The sequence below is a fragment of the Typopeltis vanoorti genome, chromosome 22 (genome assembly GCF_054136105.1).
Source record: "Typopeltis vanoorti isolate ZY-2024b chromosome 22, IOZ_Tvanoo_1.0, whole genome shotgun sequence".
Lineage (NCBI taxonomy): Eukaryota > Metazoa > Arthropoda > Arachnida > Uropygi > Thelyphonidae > Typopeltis > Typopeltis vanoorti.
The window spans coordinates 57,683,087-57,700,381 of record NC_143570.1 but is presented as its reverse complement, the minus strand read 5'-3'; the positions used below and the strand labels follow the sequence as shown (position 1 = coordinate 57,700,381).

Below are 17,295 nucleotides of genomic sequence, written 5' to 3'. Positions count from 1 at the left end.
TCAACATTGCTAAATGATTTTCAGTAGTTGCAAATAAAACTTTGATGTGTTGTTCTTCTGCCTTCTAGGTTTTGATAAATTCATCGACATTGTCAAACATTTCTAATTTTTGTTGCTTTTCCTTTTTGTTCCATAACTTAACTCTAGTTTTTTTATAAAAAGCATTAACTTTGCCACTCATCTCTAATTTCATCACAAATAAGTGGTCTCTAAACTTCTCCGCTTCTTCTTCATGATTTTCCTCTTCCAACAAGATTGCTATTTCATCTCTTAATTCGTAAACATTTTCCCTGTGATAACCATCGTGTCTCGCAGTAAAATAGTAATGCTAAATGTTCCGCTCCAGCCATATGTCTTTGCAAAGTTCAGAAAATACTCTTGAAATGAGGGTTCTCCTTTTTATATAATTCACCATGGTTATAACTATTGTTAACACAATGTTTAGGCCAGGACTCATTTCCTTTGCAGCAAGAGCTTCTCTATGAATCATGCAATGTGTCCAAATGCATTGTGGGGATTTTTCCCTCACAAGGGCTTGAAAACTTTTAAACCTTCCAGATTTAACTCGAGACCATCAGTGCACATTTGAACACAATTTTTCCATATGTTTTTCTTGCATATAAAGTCATCCAATATTTTGAACAATTCAAGTGTGTGTCTCTCCTTTCTATTGGTTTACAAAACAATAACTCTTCAACTGCTGATAATCCATTGCAAAATGAACATAAGCAATTAAATGACAATCCTTTTTGCCATCTGCTGCCTCATCAAGCTGAATTGAGAATAATTGGTCACAAAGCTTCAACAAAGGTTTCTGCATATCTTCACACATATATATCACCAATTCTCCAGTCATTGTGAATAGGAGTAAAATAATGATGACTATTGACTTATTTACAATATTTCTTTGCAATGGCCATTACTTGACAATAAAATTCTCCAACCAGTTAAACCCAGGTTATATGTTTTTTGTATATAATCAGTGGTCAAAAAGAACATTACAGTTTCTAAAATTCTTCTTCAACATTGTTAAATGATTTTCAATAGTTGCAAATAAAACTTTGATGTGTTGTTCTTCTGCCTTGTAGGTTTTGATAAATTCATCCACATTTTCAAACATTTCTAATTTTTGTTCCATAACATAACTCTAGTTTTTTCATAAAAAGCATTAACTTTGCCACTCATCTCTAAGATATGTGGCAAATATGTCCACCAAGTAGCTCAATTTCATCACAAATAAGTGGTCTCTAAACTTCTCTGTTTCTTCATGCTTTTCCTCTTCCAACAAGATTACTATTTCATCTCTTAATTCTTAAACACCATGTTCCAACATAAAAATGTGCACAAATTCACATGGAGAGAAGAGGCTAGGAATAAGAAACGTCTCATTGACTATGTTATTGTTTTCTCCCTGGTGCAGGACACCAGAGTGTACAGAGGATTTGAAATTGGAAGTGATCACTATTTAGTCTTGAGCAGGATAAAATTGAATTTCATATTGAAAAGAATAACATGTAAGAAAGTTTTAAAGCGAATAAAAGTTGAGCAGCTCTCAGATGTGAACTGTAGACTAAAATACACAAAGATTATTGAAGAAAAAATGAAAGAGTTTGAGAACAGGAATCGAACCTTGGAGATTCAGTGGCAAACTCTGAAGAAAACATTGATTGATTCTGCCAGAGAGGCATGTGGTGAGGTTGTCTGTAAGGATAAAAAAATCAGAACTCCCTGGTGGACACAGGAAGTTAAAGAGGCAGTGAACGAAAAGAAGAAAGCATACCAAAGGTTCCTGTCAAATAAGTCAGCTTGTGCTCTTAGAGAATATAGAAACAAATGCAAGAATGCTAAACACTGTAAAACTAGCTAAACAAAAGTCATGGGAGGACTTTGGCAAGAATATAGAAAATAAATATCAAGAAGGTGGCAAAATATTCTGGAGGTTGTTGAAGAAGCTTAAGAATGGAGGAAAGAGTGCTGTAAAAGGAATTAGAGATGATAAAGGTGACATGAAAACGGGAGAAAAAGATATCCTTGAAGTATGGAGTAATTACTTTGAAAAACTGCTAAATAAAACAAGCAGTGATGACAGCACAGTGGTAAAAAACACTGACCAGGCATGCAGTCAGGAATACATATCCATACTTGAAGTAGAAAAAGCCATCAAAGGCTTGAAATGTGGAAAGGCAGCAGGAGTAGATGATATTCGACCAGAAATGCTGAAGTATGGTGGTATAAGAATCTTACAGTGGCTGCACTGCATAGTTCAGAAAGCCTGGACAGAGGGACGAATTCCCGATGATTGGAGTAGAGCTCTCATAGTACCCATATATAAAAAGGGAAATAAAACTGCATGTGAGAATTACAGAGGTATTTCCCTACTGAGTGTTCCTGGCAAGATCTATGCCAGTATACTTGAGAAACGGTTGAGAAGAATTGTGGAAGAAAAGCTTGGTGAAGAACAAGCTGGATTCAGGCCAAACAGAGGCTGTCAGGATCAGATCTTCACTTTACGACAAATAGTCGAGAAAGCATGGGAATATAACAAAGATCTGTATTTAAGTTTTGTCGATCTGGAAAAGGCATATGACAAGGTGCCAAGAGAGAAGCTATTCAATACGCTGCAGTTATATGGTGTCAATGGGGCATTATATCAAGCAATACTTAGTCTTTATTTGAGTTTTAAGTCAGCAGTTAGAATTGAAGGAAGTACAGGAAGATGGTTTAATGTTAAATCTGGTGTGAGACAAGGATGTACATTATCCCCTCTGTTATTCATTATCTATGTGGATCACATTATGAAGGAAAGTGCTATTAAACATGATATCAAAATTGGAGATGTTAATGTCAGCTCTTTGCTTTATGCAGATGATGTTATACTTAAAAATAAATAAATCCGCTACAAGTCTGCAAGATTCTTTGACTAAATTGAATAGCTGTTGTAATAGATATGGTATGAAGGTCAGCAATAAAAAGACAAAGACAATGAAAATAGGCAGAATCATTGAAAATGTCAACTGTGTTGTGAATGGAGAACCTGTGGAACAAATAAAACATTTCAGCTACTTAGGCACGATTTTTACCAAAGATGGTAAATTAAATAGAGAAATAGACAACAGAATCAGCAAAGCTGGTATGGTGGGAAGTCAATTGAATAAATTCATATGGAATAAGAGAGAAATTAGTCGGAACACTAAATTAGCTGTATACAAGACAGTGTTCAAACCAGTTTTAACTTATGGATCTGAGAGCTGGGTCAGAAGTAAAACACTTGACCAAAGACTAGAGACCACAGATATGAGAGTCCTGAGAAAGATTATAGGCATGAACAGATGGCATCAATGGCAGTATCATATTAAAAACGAGGATATTAGGAAAGAACTTGACATTGTCAGCATCCAGGAATGCGTTAGCAGAGCTAATCTCAGGTGGTATGATCACTTAAACAGAATGGGCGAGGAAAGATTAGCAAAACAAGTGTTCTTTGCCAGGTTGGCAGCAAAATGACCCAGAGGAAGACCAAGTTATAGGTGGATTGATACGGTACAAAGTGCTTTAGACGATAGAAATATAAGATCTGATAATGTTGGAGTCTTGACAAGTAACAGACTGATTTGGAGGAAAATTGTAGATAGGAAATTAATAATGATGTAATTTTTTTCATGTAGTACTATCATATCCTGTACACCTCTTGAGGATAAATGGCAGGAATTTGATGATGATGATGAATTCTTAAACACATTGTAAACATTTTCCCTGTGATAAACCATCTTGTTTTGCAGTAAAATAGTAATGCTGGTCGCTGTTGCAGTGTTACTGCTGTCTTGCCATTTCAAGCCTTATTTATACTCGCAGAAACATTTCCAGAACATTCGAGACTTCCCTTGTTGAAATCATGAATGTTTCCAAAAGCCGGTATGATTCAACGGTCTGTGCAGTGATGCCAGATCTGTACAATTTTTAAAAGATTTGATGATGTATTTAAATTTGTATGAATATTTAAAAATTTTAATTAATTCCTAGTGTTATTTTTTTTATTTGCAAACTTTTATTGGTTTTGTCAGTGTCTCAACACATGAATGGGGGGGGGGGGCACCAATAAAACTAATATTAAAAAATGGAGCACACATGAAGAAAGATTGAGTAACTTGACAGTTGACTTGCTCATGATGGAGCTTACACTAAAATACATTAGACTGCATCTGTACTTTTCAAGCATCTATTCCCATCCTCTGCAACTTGTACACCAACTTATCATGTGGTAATCTATCAAACGCTTTTGCAAAATCTAAGAATATTACTGTATACGATTCTCCCTTATCTAACACACTCGTCACCTTATCATAAAATGCAAGTAAATTACTGAAACAGGACCTATCCTTTACAAATCCATACTGACCATCATAAAGAATGCCATGTCCATCAACTTAGTTCTGTATTCTATTCCTTACCAATCTCTCCAACACTTTGACTACAACTGTAGTTATACAGACTGGCCTATAGTTGGAGACTTCTGTCTTAGAACCATGCTTGTGGAGTGGTACTATTTTGCCTTCTTTCCACTCCTTAGGAACCCTACCTACCGCAAGACTTTCATTAAATAAAAACCAGGTCAAGGGCATAACCAACTGTGGTGCACATTCCTTAAGCATACGTCGTGATATGCCATCCATTCCCACAGCCTTATTCACATCTAACTCAACCAACACCTGATACACCATCTGTTTCTTTCACTTCCAATTCTACTAATACTTTCCTCCCTTCTATATATTGCACTGGATCATCTACGCCAGTATGATATACACTGATAAAATGCTTGTTCAATAATTCCACTATATCCTTTGCAGCTGTTAGTAGGTTGAAAGACTATACATAAAAATAACAATAATCATAAATGAAACATTTCTTAAATTTTTACCAGGTAATAAATAAATAAATAAATAAAATGGAATACAATCCAAGTAGAGAAACAAATGTAAAAGATGAGTAAAACAGATGTAAGAAAAACTATAAAAAAAGTGTTAAAATAAATCATACATAAAAACAGGTTTTAAAAGCATATTTAGAATAAGTCAAACTAATAAGTATATAATTTATATGAGATGGTAATGATTAATACTCTGTAAAAATTTAAAAACCAGAGTGACAGTTGATGAGTCTGATAAAATCTGCCTGAGTGTATAGGGCTCAGACAGATTATAAAAAGTGACTAAAATAATGACTGTGCTCAGTGGCAAAATGAGGGCTGTTCGTTAAATTTTGAGTGATGGATAGTCTACACAAAACTCAAACGTAGGCTTGTCATTATGTCTCAACAGGAGGTAGTGCATAATATGATTATGACCTATGTGGAACCGAGCAAGAACAAAGTCCTCTGTTCAAACCCTGCACAGGCTAGACTGCAATAATTTAAATGTTAGCCTGCTATAATTATTCTTCTTATTGCTTGCCATGTAGCAAGCAAGAGGAAGAATGGCCTTGACCTGACCAGCCAAGTTACATTTTGATGTGCATTTCTGATGTGAATTAAGGGAAATGGGACTGAAGATACTGCAGCTTGGTCAGCTCGTTTCTCAAACATCCACTGTCTTCCTGTACCATACAACAGATTTCTGGCAGATTATTAGACAAAAACATCTTTTCCAGTGGCAGCTTGAAACATCGAGACTAATAATAAGCTCTACCAAATGAAATTTGAAATTAAATTATTGCAGTCTAGCCTGTGCAGGGTTTGAACAGAGGACGTTGTTCTTGCTCGGCTCCACATAGGTCATAATCATATTATGCACTACCTCCTGTCGAGGCGTGATGACAAGCCTACATTTGAGTTTTGTGTAGCCAGACTATCCATCACTCAAAATTTAATGAACAGCCCTCATTTTGCCACTGAGCACAGTCATTATTTTAGCCACTTTTTATAATCTGTCTGAGCCCTATACACTCAGGCAGATTTTATCAGACTCATTGACCGTCACTCTGGGTTTTAAATTTTTACAGAGTATTAATCATTACCATCTCATATAAATTATATACTTATTAGTTTGACTTATTCTAAATATGCTTTTAAAACCTGTTTTTATGTATGATTTATTTTAACACTTTTTTATAGTTTTTCTTACATCTGTTTTACTCATCTTTTACATTTGTTTCTCTACTTGGATTTTATGCCATTTTATTTATTTATTTATTACCTGGTATAAATTTAAGAAATGTTTCATTTATGATTATTGTTATTTTTATTTTTATGTATAGCCTTTCAACCTATATATGTCACTTATTTATCACATATGTTCTGCTGCAGCATGACCATAGATGTCCTTGTACTATTAAACTCAAAAACAAACAATCAATCAAGCATAGGATATGCTCTGCTGCTTAAAATGTTGCTCCATATAGCACGTGTTGGGGAAAGAGAACTTCCCATAGCTGTGCCCTCCATTTGTTAGTAAAACTTTTCTTGAAGAGTAGATAGGCAGAATACATGATAAATTCAAAGAGATTGAAAAATCTTGAGAATAAATCCACTTTCTTTGAAAGGTATGTTAGTAAACAGGGAAACTATATTTAAAGTGTTTATTATGTCAGGTGGGTCAAAAGTCTACTGATGTTGCTTTTATAATCTAGTGTTCTTAACATGAGAACGCACTTGACAGTAAATGCAGAAAGTAAGATGGAAAACTGCCTAGAGAATTTAAGCAAGACAACCATGTGCCTTAAAGAAATCCCGACTTATGGATCTTTGGGATGTCAAGTCTGAAAAATTTTAATAACTTTTTCTTGAAGTCATCATCCGAACAAGAGACACCATCTATAAACTCGCTAAGTCTCTTCAACTGGATTTATTGTAGAACTGGAAGAAAGAAGATGGTAAGCAAAGGATTATCTTGAAGCATTAAGCCATACTCCTTGTAGTAAAGTATTCTTTCTCATCTTGTATCATAATGGCCTTGTTTTTATCTGCTTTGGGACCTGCCATTCGAGAAGTTATCTTTGTATTTTGTGTTGAATACTATAGCTATCTCTCCTTTCCCTGATCAAGACTTGAGTAGTATCATGTCTTTCTTACTTTTGATAACATTAGTTATGTCACCATGATACTTCTGTAATTCTTTTGTGGTTCTACTTCTTTTCCAGCATTGCTTCTCACGCTGATGGTGCCTTTATTTCTACCAACAGTGAGTTTGTTCCAGTAGTTGACTTTTTGATATGCACTCTCATTCACTGATGTAAATGTGGCCTTGTTCAATTAGGTGATCTTCAGCTATTGTACATTTCATGATATGGAAGTACACCCCTCTTACAAAACATCTTAAGTCTAATAAACATCCACTTTTAAATCAGCATTGCTAATTGCAATTTTTCATTATTTCTAGATTTACATTCATTTGTGGCTAAAGGTTAAGAACTTTTTAAAAGTTTTATATATATATATATATATATATATATATATATGCATGAGGGTGGTCTGAAAAGTTCTCGGACTAACAATGAAAAAACGAGTTTATAATTTCAAAATTATTTTTATTTTTCAACATAATCTCCCTTTTTCTGTATTCTCTCTAACCACTATGTCAATCCAGTTATTTCACTATGGCTTTCATCTTTGTTTAACAGATCTCTAAAATAATATTGCCATATGATTTTAATCTCTCTTTCAATATCACAAGTTTTACTCTCAATTTATTAAAAACTAGGTTCCTCATTGCTGCTTTTTCTAGGCTTCATTAATCCTCATAACATCTTGTTATCATCAATATCTTCATCCAATTTATGTGTAAATTCCCTCCAGCCTTTTTATATTTTTCTCTTTCATTATTTACTTATTTTTATTATTATTTTTTTTTAAAATGGTTCTTTCTCTCATTATAAACAATTCCATAAGCATCATTTCATTTAGTTTTCATAATTTTAAAAGCGCTTTAATTTTTAAGTTAACTATTTCTTTAACTCTTTTATTCCATCGGTGTGTGTCTTTTCTTCTTCTGCTTCCACTTGTTCTTCTGCACACCTTCCTGCTGTTCCTACTATACCATCTGAAAAATTTCTCCCATTGTTTATTTACATTATAGGTAATTACTAGGGTGACCAACTTTTGAACATGAAAATAAGGGAGATTGAGTCGCAACAAATTTCAGCGAAATTTTTGGGATGTGAATCCACGTTAATTGATAGGATGGTTTATATTTAAAATATACAAATAGCAATTTAAATTATAGCACATAAAAATATTTAATATAATTTTAAACATTTATACTTACAATTAAAATATCCATACTTCTTAGATTAAACTTATTTATATTTATCAACAGATGCTGCACCAGCTTTGATTTTCTTGTCTCCTTGTGCAAACTGCCAAAACTCTTTACAATCGTAATCAAAATTGATCACCACCATTAGTTCTAATTTTATTAATTCTAAGCTACTTTGATTTCTCTGATCTGTCCATTTATTGTTCATTATTGGGAACATTCTCTCAGTGTGAGCATTTGAGTCTGGAATATTTAACACAAAGCCTAAAATTTACCAAGATTTGGAACATTGATTTTTCTTGTTACTTCAATGATTTGATTATTCCGAATGGGTATCGATTATTAAAATGGCGCCAAAGGTTACAAGATCAACGCAATGATATAACATCTTTGCTGGAACGCCCATGTATATTCATTGGCCGGAACAGAATTGTATCGATTAGAATTGTCCAAACTATCGATATTAGTGTCAAATTGTATTTGGCGGTTATAATATACATTGAAAAATTAACTACAATGATTGATTATGAAAAATACGAAAGTATTTGAAGATCAATACGGGAGCTGGGATGATCCAAAAAAATTAGCCAAAATACGGGAGTTCCTGGGAAATATAGGAGAGTTGGTCACCCTAGTAATTACTAATGGAACTTGGACCTGATCCAAACTTCAAATTCTTGTTTTACTGTTGCTTCAGCTTTTTTTTTTTTTTGTTGTTCCATTTAATTTTCCATATGTATCTTAAAGATGATTTTATATAAGAAGCCTGTGATCTCCATATAAGATGACAGATGGTTAAACCCAACTATATGTTGTAATTCTGTTGCTTTATGTTTTCTTTAACCAGCTCTTTCTGATTTTGAGATAATTTCTCATGCAAAAATCTAATAACTTTTGTTATTCATCACTTCTTTAACCAAAAACCAATGGCACTAGGAGAATTTTCTCCTCCTCTTCTGTCTTTTCCAGCTTATGCATTAAGACCTCCCAAAATGATTACTTTTTGATTTTGAATAATTTCTTCCAGAAGGATCATGTAGCTCTATTTAAATGACATTTGCATTCATAGTGCTAGGTTTCCTGAAGAAAAACTGTTCAAAGTTTGATTCTAGCAAGCCTTATTTAGGCTGGTTCCTGAGTTAGTCAGTTTTTGGCATAGGCAAGTTTGGTTTTTTCCCTCCTGGAATCTCAGATTTTTTATCCCATAAACTCAAGAAAATTGACTGTAAATCTTTCACTATTCTGACAGTAATATATAACGTGAGGGATAGGAAACATGAGATAATGCAGTCGTCTGCTGAGTGCCAATTAAAATCACTGTTATTCTTGTGCCAACGATTCTGTGCTTTGCATTGGGTGGAGACTAGCTGTTCACTGGTCTATAAAAGTTAGGGCTAAACGTTGTGCTCCAGAACTAACACCTCACTGTCATCTCTTACAATCTTCTATACTCAGCTGACTCCTAGCCCATCTCATGGAAGCTAGCATATCATCATCAACAGCTTTCTTCAGCCCACTGCTGAACAAATGCCTTTCCATGCTTCTTCCATTTTAGCCATTCTTATGCATCTCTCTACCATAAATGTCGATAACATCTTGTTATCGCATCGTCCCATCTTACTACTGGTCTACGTGGTTGCCGATAACCAGTCCTTGGTGTCCATTCTGTTGTTCTCTTTGTCCATCTGTTGTCAGAGATTCTCATCACATGTCCTGTCTAGGCACCATTTATTGCCTTTTATTACTAAGGCAATGCTTTGTTTGCTTCCTTATTCAAGTGTTATTCTTTTTATATAACTGGGTTATTCTCAAAATGGCTCTTCCCATGTTTCTTTGTGTTGTTTTCACTTTCTCTAGGTGATTTTTAGTCACACTCCTGGTTTCACTACCATAGGTCATTGTTGGGAGTAAACTGGCTGTAGATCTTTCTTTTTATGCAGTTTGGTAAATTGCTTTTAAATATCTCTCTATAATGGTTAAAAACTTTCCATCCTGCTGTGAGTTTAGCTGAAATTTCATTATAAAATTTTGGTGTTTGTAATGATTTGTCGTAGATATTTGTATGAATTCACTATTTCAGTCTTTGATTTATTTCAATTTGTTTTCGTTCTGAAGTTTTCCACTATATACATCATTTTTGGTTTCTCCATATATATTTGTAGATCTATATTCAGACTTCATTTAATTCAATAATCTACATCCAACCCATCCCAAAAAAAGGGAGTCAAAATCCTAGTCCAACTACCAACCAATTGCCATCATCTCAATCCTCATCAATAACTTTCTCCAAAATAATGGAGAAAGTTATCGATGGTCAATTTCTTTACTACCTAGAAGCTCACCAGGATATGTGCTGTGGAAAGGTTCAGAGAAATGTGTGCTGTTGTCCTTGACATTTCCAGGGCTTTTGATTGTGTTTGGCATCAAGGCCTGCTTTGCAAACTTCTTTCCTTTGGTCTACCTGTCACCCACTATAACTGGATAGCCAACTTTCTTTCTGGTCATTCACTGTGTGTAATGGCAAATGGCACCCTCTCTTCAAGCTTTGCTGCCAATGCCGGAGTGTCTCAGAGCTCTGTTCTCTCACCTACCCTCTTTCTCTTATATATAAATGACCTACTTGCAATTACTACAAATCCTATTCATAGCTTTTCTGGCAATCCTACTCCTTTGACAATCCATGTAGTTCCTAGACATCCCTTACATCAAGATCATCTGCAACCAGTGCCTTAAACACTGATCTCCATACCATTCTTCAGTATCCCACTGAAGGATGGTATGGAGATCAGTGTTTAACACGTTCGTTGCCAAGCTGAAAATTGGAATTTCGTGTGGTGGCCAAATTTTTTTACCTGATAGCGACGTCCACGCGATAACACGTGATCGGCTGCCAGGTGAGAACTCGCATCATGCGATATCGCGTGATTGGCAATGAACGTGTTAAGGCCAAAACACAGTCCTGCCTTTTTTCTCAAAAAAAAGGGATCTCTGTTCACCTTACCTCATCCTCAGTAATACAGACATCACCAGACAAGATGAACTCTCTCCCTCTTTCTCCTCGAACTTGACATTTACCTTCAGCTTCTAAACAACTAGGCATTCTTTTCCACTCATAGTATTAGTAGCTGGGTGGGTGTAAACTCACCTAGCTGCCAACCTTATATAAATCTCAATTCTGCCCATCCTTAGAATACTGTTCACACATTTGGGGAGGGGGCACCTAAAACCTCCTTAAAAATTCTTGATTCTTAATATTGAGGAGAGCAGTTTGGCTCACAGATGAGCCTTTTCTTACAGGCTCATTTCAATCTCTATCTCACAAATGCAATGTTTCAGCTCTGTTCTCTTCTTCAGATACTTCCATGGTCACTGCTCCAGTAAATTGGCAAACATTATTCCACCACTTGCTGTTAGGCCTATTAAAACAAGAGCGGCAACTATCCAACATCCCTTTTCAGTACAGCTACCAACTCATCAATCCTGCTTCTCCTCTTCCTCATTTATTCTGTCCTTTGGAAAAGCCTTTCCATGATGTTTCCCCCACAGCCCTTTAAGAAGAATGTCAATAGGTTTCTTTTTTCTCAATCCTTATTTGCACTTCACACATGGCACTGATGTACTATAGGTTCTTGTACCTCTCATGTGTGGGATAAAAATAAAGCCTTGCCTACTCCCATTAAGGAGCAAGTTTTTTTTTTTTGTTGTTGTTGTTGTTGTTTTTTTCAGCTGCTCTCCAAATAATGTCTTTTCTCCATATCTGTACCTTGTGGTGCATGTACCTGTATAAGTGAGATTTGTCCGCTATTTTCAGATACAAGCTCCAATATCTTATCCCCAATTCTGTCGCACTTTATTATAAGTCTGTCATTTCCTTCTTTACCAATAGTAAAAACAACACTAGTTGTTGACTGTTCATCAACTTTTTTCTTCAAGAAAAAGTTCCTCTTTCCTTTTTTTTCCATTTTGTCTTACTTAAAACTCAAAACATCTAATTTCTTCTCCATTGTTACATTCACTAACTCTTCATATTTACCTAGAAGCATCAATATGTTCAGTGTTCCTATTCCTAGTTTCCTTCCAGTCCAGGTAGTTTTCTGTTATGTCTATCTGGCTTTGATTCCTTTGTTTCTCTTTAGCTATAAATAAATCCACTACTGGATTTCTGGAACTGCTACAGCCTCACCAGACTCTTTTAACCAGAATGTTCAGAATTCGTAATGAATTTTCAGCCACCAGGTATTTCCTCCTAATTTCATCAGCATCTCACACATCCTTTTGGCTTGAACTTTGTGAGACCACTCTTCCACTGTATGCTGCAAATCCTATCATCGTAGATCATGCACACAAATATGGTGTGAATATAAGTTTTGCAAATATAGCAATCCTTACTTATGAAACCAATAGTAAGCCAAAAATCTTAATTTTTTAAACATCAGCAACTAGAAATTTCTATGACAACAGTGACTTAATGCTTCATCTACAATGAATACAGGCTGCATTTGCTGTTTTTTTTTTTTTTTTTTTTTTTTTTTGGTATAGTAGTAGATGATCCACCTAAGTAATCAGTGTAGACATTAAAAGAGGAGAATTATGTGCAGAAGGTGAAGTTTTTCTTCAGGTTCTATTATTTGCATCCAAGAGCTTGTGCATTTGGAAAGCACAATTACTATTTATACCAAACAATTTTTTTTTTTTTTCATCTTGCTCTTTCAGATTTGGATTTGTTAGTGTCTTTTTTTTTTAATAGTAATTATAAGCTTCACTATAAACCAAGAATGAAACTGAAGTTTTTGTCTCATGCCACATATTATGTGCTGTTTATGCTTTGGACAGTCTTGTCATATGGAAAACCAATGTGAATTATATGAATTATTTCAGTAATTTTTCAAAATGAGTGTTAACTGATTTCCTTACTATTCTTTAATGGTGTGTGGGAAATCTAGTGAACTTCACTGCTACCAAAACACAATTCTACCTTATTACGCATTAGAAAGATCCCAGTTCCCTTTACTCTTGGTAATATTCAGATCTCTAGTCAAGAATGGATTTCTCTTCTCTGACCTTTTCTGGCTAGATTAAAGACAAATGCATTACATCCATTGATTCCTTCAACTCCAAAACTCTTAGTGTCCTCTTCTGTTCAAAGGACTCCTCACATGAGGAATGGTGCACCAGAACTTTCTTACAAATGCTTAATGTTATCCCAAAGAAGATAGTTTGCTTAATATACGATTTCCCTCTCTCACAGACTGCTGTTCTTACTGCTGTTCCACTGAACTGTTCACTACCATTTCTCCACTTACCTAACATTATGAGTAGCTGCTGGTCAGAATCTATAACATTTCAGTTTCAAACTGACACTTTTAAATAATTACACATTTGGTATAAAAATCAGCAGAAACAAAAACTGTGAGAATAGAAAAGAATACAGAAATCATGAACTGCATTCTCAGTCTTTAATGTATAGGTTAATTGTTTAATATATATCAGCTATTTTAGGTCCAGTTTTTGTGGAAATAGATAATAGAATAAGTAATGCTACTATAATGAAAAGCCATTTTCGATAAATTTATATTAAACAAGAAATCAGCTTAAGAACCATCCTAGAAGTAGATAATACTGTAACTAATTCCATTTCAATAAGGAAATACTGTGAGTAGGCATATTTAAATAAATTATAATACTAGAATAAACTCACATAAAATATTACTTTATTATTATAATTTTCGCCTAAGTATCAAATGCATCTTCAGTACATGTAAAAAGCTAATTGAACAATAACTGACAGTTCCAAAAGGTGTCACTTAAGTAGCTAATGTAAGATAACTAAAAAAGGTCATTAAATTTCCTAACTTATATATATATATATACACACACACACACACACACACACACACACACACACACACACACACACACACACACACACACACACACACACACACACAATTAAATAAAATAAAGTTAAGAAAGATTAGCTGATTTAAAAAATAGTTAGGAGAGTGAAGTAAAGTTTCACATGTTTCTTTATAAAGCTGTACCATGAGGAACTGACTTTTGTGAAGGACTTGTCTTGTTCCAATGAACTCTCTGTAGTATTGATAGTATGCTCTGCAAGTCCAGACTGTTCAAGCTCAAGGTATTGAATATAACACCTGTGTTCTTCTAGCCAAATAAAAGCAGATCTTCCTGTTTGTCCAAAATAAGATAATCCACAAGAGCAAGGAATCTAGTAGACACCCATAATTGAGATGCAGAAGCTTGTCCTTTGGAGAAGTGAGAAATAACTCATATTCCTATCCCTTATGTTATTATTATTATTATTATTACATAACTCCAGATAGTACAAAGACTTATTGAGGGAGGGTACCTACTTTACAGCTTTCTCTCTCTACTAACTACACTAGCACCATGTACCGCCCACCACCACCACTAGTATTTTCACAGACAATCGCAAACATTCATTCCCTCTGTGGGATTCATACCCGCAGCCTTTTGGCTGGAGAGCGGTACGCTAACCACTCAGCCAACCTAGCCGGCAAGGCATTAGTGCACACATATTGAAAGTTTTAAAACCACTAAATGTTTTTGTTGCCTTTCGCCCCATCAGAAAAATCTCCACCTTTCTCTCTTCTTAGTTTTTAATCAATATTTCACATACAAAACATTGTTTTGCTTCCTTGAGAAAAAGATTAAAAACCAAGTATATAATTTCTTGGTATCTAACGTATAATAAACCCAAGGTGAAAAACTTGAAACATTTTTCTCTCATCCAGAGATTTTTTTAATAAGGTTGAGCACCTTTTGGCTACTTGTATGTGAAATATATATGACTTCTATATTACTTCAACCTTGGTATCTCTCCTGGTTTGGCTCCCACTGATAAGCTTTCCTTGAGATATGAGCAGCTCTGCTCAGTGGTGGGGCGAGTCTGCTATTGGGCATGGCCACTGCTGAGGGCTCCTCTCAGTGGCAGGGTGAGCCTTTCACTGAGTGGAACTACCGCTGAGTTAAATGATCCATTGGGTCACTGATTGTTGGGTAATCTGAGGGATCACACGAGTTTTTGGAGAGGTATTCCCATACTTAAACATACCTCAATAAAGGACTAAACTGGTCTGGATAGCATTATACACATTCAAACGGGGGGGGGGGGGGGGCTTTGCATTGTGGGATACATACTAAGGCAAATGATATGAAGTCATTTGCCTCTATATGCAAGTAGCTCAGGCGTGAATATATTTCATGCGCAAAACATTGCTTTGCTTCCTTGGGAAAAGGATTAAAAACCAAGTATATAATTTCTTGTATCTTTTAACACACACACACACACATATATTTATTTATTTTTTATTTTTTTAATAAGTTAGGAAATTGAATGGCCTTTTATAGTTAACTTACATTAGCTTTTTACATATACTGAAGATGCCGTTGATACTTAGGCAGAAAAAAATAATATGAGTTTATTCCAGTATTATAATTTATTTAAACCAATTTAATCATGTGGATCTGAGAGATTAGTTCAAAATAAACTTTAAATAAGACTGAAGCCTTCAGATATGAATTGAGAGAAATTTCAGAAGCGAATAGATTTCTTTACTGTCTGAGCCATATTAAGCTACATTGACATTATTAAAATCTAAAAAAGTGTAAGTACAGCATTTTGACCTAAAATGTCACATGAATAGAATAGGTAATGAAAGATTAGTAAAAGCAAGTGTTTGAATTAAAAATAAATAAAATAGCAGGAAAAAAATAGAAGAAAATCAAAGTATAGGTTGATAAAAATGATAAATATGATAAATAATGATAAATCTCCTATCACCAACTTCCTTGAGAGGAAGTTGGTGATAGGAGATTAGTCATGATGTGTTGTGTTGGACACTATTATAATATTCTGATATGCATCCCTCGAGAGTATATTTGAGAAAGTGGTGAAAAAGATAACTGATACTAAACAAAAATAAGAAAACTGCATCTCATCATTGATATACTGTAATTACTGCAGTTTTGATAAATCTGTGCTATTGGTGTGATCATTATAATCCTATCATTGAAATTTTGATCAAAGGTGTAAAATAAGATTTAAAAAAAAAAAAAGATGCAGAAAAATGTGTATGCATTTTATTTCGTTTTAATAGTGCCATCGTGGAGGTACAATCCTGTAACCAGCCGATACTCAATGGAAGGAACAGAGGTAATTTACAGTTTTTATATTATGTTTTTGACTACCTAATATGGTTAAAAAGTGTTTGAGCAGTTTTCCAACTTTAAACTTTGAATAGAAATGTTATTCTTACTAATTTCCTGTCTGCACTTTTCTGCCAGATTGGTCTTATGTAAGATCTCCTGTTTTGTTAATTTGTTTCATTTCTGTTTTTTAAGGTATTGCTAAGGGTATGAATCCAAAATACATGTAGGGCTTTACTGGGCATTTTTCTTGATTTTTTTTTTTTTTTTTAATCATTCTTCTCCCATTTTGCTTACTTGTGAAAGTTCCTTTTAAATACAATTAACTTTTAATATGATTCTGCCATTGATTTCATCTGTTTACTTCTCTCTCTCTCTTTTTTTTTTTTTTTTTAGAATGCTCATATCTGTGGTCTTCTGCATTTATCAGCTGTGTAATTTATAACCCAGCTCTCAAATTCATGTCTAGCTAACATGTTCTGTTTGTTATAGACATCTTGAGAATGCAGTTCTGTTTTGTTTTCCTTATTTTTGCTTATTTTGATAGTTTTGATATTTTTATTGCTTGTTTTCATTGATTTTATGTTGTTTGAATCACTACAGAAAGAAAATAAATAGAAAAATATTCTGTTTAATTATTTAGCTGCCAATATTTTGCTTGTTTCTACCTAGCATCTTCAGAACACAAATATTTTGTTTAAGTATGCAAACAGCAACAACTAATAGTGGGATGGGGTTCTGTGGTTAGATAAAGAAGTTTTAATTATTAATGTGATCTTAAAATGACTCCCAGATTTTTTGTAAATTGATTCATCCATACTTGTTGAGGTCTGTGGAATGTTTCATAGCTGCTGCTGAC

At 34.4% G+C, this 17,295-nt stretch overlaps 1 protein-coding gene across 1 annotated transcript in view; it reads left to right on the top strand.

Moving 5' to 3' along the window:
- The window catches only part of LOC150094437 (uncharacterized), a 230,436-nt gene that overhangs the window by 137,274 nt on the left and 75,867 nt on the right, over window positions 1–17,295 (top strand). Inside the window, exon 4 of the mRNA XM_090412231.1 lies at window positions 16,388–16,443. Coding sequence (XP_090268357.1) covers window positions 16,388–16,443 — 56 coding nt within the window. The remainder of the gene's footprint in view (window positions 1–16,387; window positions 16,444–17,295) is intronic.